The 4,442-nt window shown below is 34.0% G+C and overlaps 1 protein-coding gene and 1 long non-coding RNA gene across 2 annotated transcripts in view; one reads left to right on the top strand and one right to left on the bottom strand.

The window, feature by feature from the left end:
- Positions 1–1,172: 1,172 nt before the first annotated feature.
- LOC108970405 lies at positions 1,173–1,907 on the bottom strand. Its single transcript, XR_001993480.1, has 3 exons — positions 1,702–1,907; positions 1,344–1,647; positions 1,173–1,259 (listed from the first exon to the last, which is right to left on the bottom strand). It is a non-coding gene; the product is annotated as an uncharacterized LOC108970405 (long non-coding RNA).
- Positions 1,908–2,073: 166 nt separating this feature from the next.
- Positions 2,074–4,442, top strand: part of LOC108970341 (protein fem-1 homolog CG6966) — an 11,300-nt gene continuing 8,931 nt past the window's right edge. Inside the window, exons 1-5 of the mRNA XM_018935667.1 lie at positions 2,074–2,316; positions 2,387–2,683; positions 3,442–3,764; positions 3,895–4,075; positions 4,153–4,328. Coding sequence (XP_018791212.1) covers positions 2,469–2,683; positions 3,442–3,764; positions 3,895–4,075; positions 4,153–4,328 — 895 coding nt within the window. The 5' untranslated portion in view covers positions 2,074–2,316; positions 2,387–2,468. The remainder of the gene's footprint in view (positions 2,317–2,386; positions 2,684–3,441; positions 3,765–3,894; positions 4,076–4,152; positions 4,329–4,442) is intronic.

The raw sequence follows: 4,442 nt of genomic DNA, 5'->3' as shown, positions 1-4,442 counted from the left end.
TTAATAGGGGTTTCCGAGTACGCACTTTAATATTGTATTAATTGTATTATAAAAACCATGAATTTCTACGGCTGTAATTTGAAGTTTTTATATACAACTCGTCTGCTGTAAGGCTTAACACTAGATGAAATTTTATGGCGATGACCATTTTTCGGCTTAATGGCTTGATGAGACATGAAATATATATTTCTTTTTGTTTAAAGATGCCTTCTATGAGCGCTTGGACCGCACCTATGAGAGCTGCCGAGCAGGGTGGGCAAATAAGGCGAATAATGCCCGACGATTGGAATTTAAGTGTGCTCTGCCCAACCACAAAAAGGCAAACYGCACAATCAGCACMAACTACCGTGGAATAAGTCTCTCAACATCGCGTATAAGGTTCTATCGAGGATATTGTGTGAAAGATTAAAGCCCTTTGTCAAAAAACTGACTGGCCCTTATCAGTGTGGCTTTAGACCTGAAAAGTCAACAACCGACCAGATATTGACGATCTTGGAAAAGATCYGTGAAAAGAGAATCGACACTCACGCCCTCTTCGTCGATTTCAAGGCTGCTTTTGACAGCACGAAAAGGGGCTGCCTTTATGCCGCTATGTCGGAATTTGTTATCCCCGCAAAAATTATTACAGYTGCGTAAACTGACGTTTAACAATACCAAAAGCTCCGCTAGGACGAGGAAGAACCTCTCCAAGCCGTTCGATAAAAAAGCTTTTTAATGTATCAATTGAGCCATTCACAATAATAAAACTTGATTTGAAATCTTTGAAAGATATGGTAACAAGCGCTTGTACCGTTTTCTTCACCTTATTTTGTTGTTGCTCCAACTAGTAAAGCCTTTAATAACGAAAAAGTTAGCCAGTAGAGAAATGGTGAATCAAAGCTAAAGTATCCTCAAAAGGAAGGATAATTGCGCTGAATCTGAATATCAGACACATAAAAGTTTGTCTCAAGAGCTACTGTTATTGTGAATGAAGGAAGCTCGAATAAAAATRCAGGAGTTAGCTTAATTTAGCGGAAMTCAAACAAACAAACTAAACGGAAGTAAGTAGCATTGCTGACTGAATTGGATAGCATTCCTTTGCGTTTTTTAATTCCTATTTAAATACGATTATTAATACAACTGACTTGAGAGCATTACACATATAAAAATTACTTTATGCGATGTAAATAAATAAAAATGTATAGAAAAAATTTTTTGAAAAAATTGTATATTTTAATGAAAACTTCTATGTCCCGAAAATTCTCTAACTGATAAGCCACCTGCAACAAAATAAAAATCAGATAAAAAATTTCGAAATTTTATTTCGTCTAGTATTTTATTAGGGACATTTTTGAGCAAAATACCTTTCCTGCAGGATTTGCAATTTATTCGAATCAGTGGGATACATTGGCCTGTGGTATTTTTGCTCGTTAACGACCTTGGCTCATTACCCTGTTGAAAAATCCAACCCGGTGATGACACACCGCGTTAATTTTACTTCAAATGTTCTGTTAAATGTCACTGCAAATAGTGGCAGTCATTTTGCTTCAACATATGCAAGTGGCCTAACCGAATGGAATGAAACAAAAATTGACAAAGTGGCGACTCCATGCCATAACTAATGTTCAAAATTGCTTTCGTGGATTTAATTCTTGTAATGGTGGTTGCCTGAMATTGGATCTAGCATCATTCCTATTCATTAGATACCAGAATTTTGARTACTTTAGCTGGGGATTCTTCGCAAAAGCTAGTCTTATTTTCATGTTCTCTTTGGTACGTTCGCTTTGCTCCATGCGATCTATTTATTCTGTCTGTCTATTCAGTGGTTATGCATTTTTTTGCTGAAATTATTAAAGTTACACAATTACGTTTGCTTGGAACTTCAAATGTTAAAGCTTCACTTTCCATTTAACACAGAAAAATGTAAATTTTTTTTACAACATATCTAATTTGTTTTCACCCAACTCAACACAAGAAAGAATGTTACAGGTTGACACACAGACCAAAAAATTAAAAGTTGTAGCAACCCTGTATTTAGTATTTTCTTATATGGCATCCATGGTGGCATCCTCCTACATATTTGTAATGAACAAAGTTTACTGGTAGCACTTTCAGTTTACTTGTATTCATTGCGAGACGAAAGCAAAAYAAACGATTTTTTCTGTCAAGTAATTTAACAATTCTATTTTTATTTACACCATAAATTTAAAAGTATTGAAGTGAGTTTTGCAATCTAAACATAAAAAGTGTGCATAGTGCGAAAGCATACGAGTAAATCAAATATTAGCTTATAAAAACTTAAAATTTCAAGTTATAAGTAAGGAGAAGGAAAAAAAGGTAAATTGTTTTTACTGAAGAAAAAGTGTACAAAAATATAGATACCTTTTATTTCTGGATGTGGAAACAGAAATTACATCAACGATAAAATATACAAAAAATAGAGGTTATTTAAAGACGAAACAGCTGGAGGCCGAAAACTAGGCGCAGTAATGAGTAGTGGTAGTGSGAATTCTGAACGCGCCACCACGGGACAAAATTCGAAGACTGATGGAAATGCTGTGGACCGAGTTAATGGATGGCTATCTTTTATTGTACCCAGCATGCAGAGGAAAATCACTAAACTAAACTATGACTTAATAGAGGAATGTAAACGGTGTAAGGAAGACTCGAATTTAACAAAAAGCATACGGGATGAACTTGAAAGGTACGTAAATATAACAATAATTAATAATCAATACTGAAGTAAAATGAATAAAAAACACCAACACTTACATTAACTACTGTTAAATATTTGGTGGTAATGCAATATTACGGTTTGCTGTAGTTGCATTAATTGAAATAAAAAACAAACCTGCTAATGCTATATTCATACATATCTGTAAAGCTTATATATGTATATCTATATATAAAAGGTTTATATATGCATACATATATTTATAATTATATACATATACATATGTATATGTGCATACATGCACGTGTTCGGCATAGCCACAAAATTAAAACAAAAATTATTTAAATGCCATAATTTTACCTACGTGAAATACTGGTCTGGATGCATTTGAATATTTACCCGATAGAATTTCAGAATGGTATTGGAGGTGAGATTCATGTAGTTCGGGTTTCTTTTTAAATATTTTCCTTTTTTCTTTTGGAATAACGTATAATATACGTTATATAAGCATACAGCTGTCATTCAAACTGAACGATCAAAACTGTGTCATGGAAAACTTTTTTATTTGACCAGATACGTTAACGGAATTTGGCTCGAACTATTGCTTAGAACTACGGTATAATCTTTAAAATTATCTAAGAAATTGTTTAGTGCTAATGACTAGCATATAGCTTTCGACAAACTTACCCATAAATATCTGTTTTTTGTATGGAAATGTTTGTATGAAGTTTGAAGGGTATTGTAATTTCTTTCCCATCAAATTGAACTTTTTTTTTATTAATTTTTAGCTACTGCCGTGACATACGACGGGAAGTCGTTAAGAAAATGCGAAATGGTTGTGCTCCACTCTTTATCGCCTGCAAACGGGGTTGTGTGACGATTGCGGAATACTTAGTCACTGTATGTGAAGCAGATATTGAACAGCGCGGCTTATATGAGGTACCTGAAGATCATACCTTTCATTATGTAACGCCGCTTTGGTGCGCTGTAGTGTCTGGAAAATTGCCGATGGTCAAATATTTAATACGCATTGGCTGTGATATAAATGCAACCTCAGATTCAGGTTCAACGCCGGTACGCAGCGCTTGTTTTATGACACATGTCGAGATCGGTAAGTCTACCGTTACTGTTGCTTTAGTAATTATTTGTTAGCGTAATATGAAATAATTATTTACGAAACTGAATTGAATTGAATCAAAATCATCTTAAATCATCTTAAAATAATATCTATGATATTACAGTACAATATTTGGTTGAGGCTGGCGCCGATATCCAAAAATCCAACATTAACGGTGGCACATGTCTGATTAATTCCGTGCAATCACCACAATTATGTTTATATTTATTGAAAAAAGGCGCTGATGTCAACGCCAAAGATATACAAGAGAAGACTGCCCTACATTATGCCATACAGGAACATAGGTTTGTAAAGTCGAATTTTACACTATTATATTATATATTTACCAAAGTTTCTTTTTAATTTTTAATAACAAAAACAGATTAGAAACTACCAAGTTATTATTGGAACATGGAGCCGAYCCATATGTGAAGAGTCGCTACGGTGATGATGCCATGCGCACCGCTTGCATTAAAGGAGCAAGTCAAATTTTCGATTATTTGAAAACACATTTAGAATACTCACCTAAACGCATGGCCGGGGCTCACGAACTGATCGGTAAGCGAAAACATATTTAATATGTGGGTTGCGAATTATTTAATTCGGGAATTTTGACAAAAAAATTTAAAATTTAATTTTTAATACCAAACATTTTTAAAAAATTGATATTAT

Source organism: Bactrocera latifrons, unplaced genomic scaffold (genome assembly GCF_001853355.1).
Source record: "Bactrocera latifrons isolate USDA-ARS-PBARC rearing strain unplaced genomic scaffold, ASM185335v1 scaffold_3, whole genome shotgun sequence".
Taxonomy (NCBI): Eukaryota; Metazoa; Arthropoda; class Insecta; order Diptera; family Tephritidae; genus Bactrocera; species Bactrocera latifrons.
This window is presented reverse-complemented; position numbering and strand designations above follow the sequence as displayed.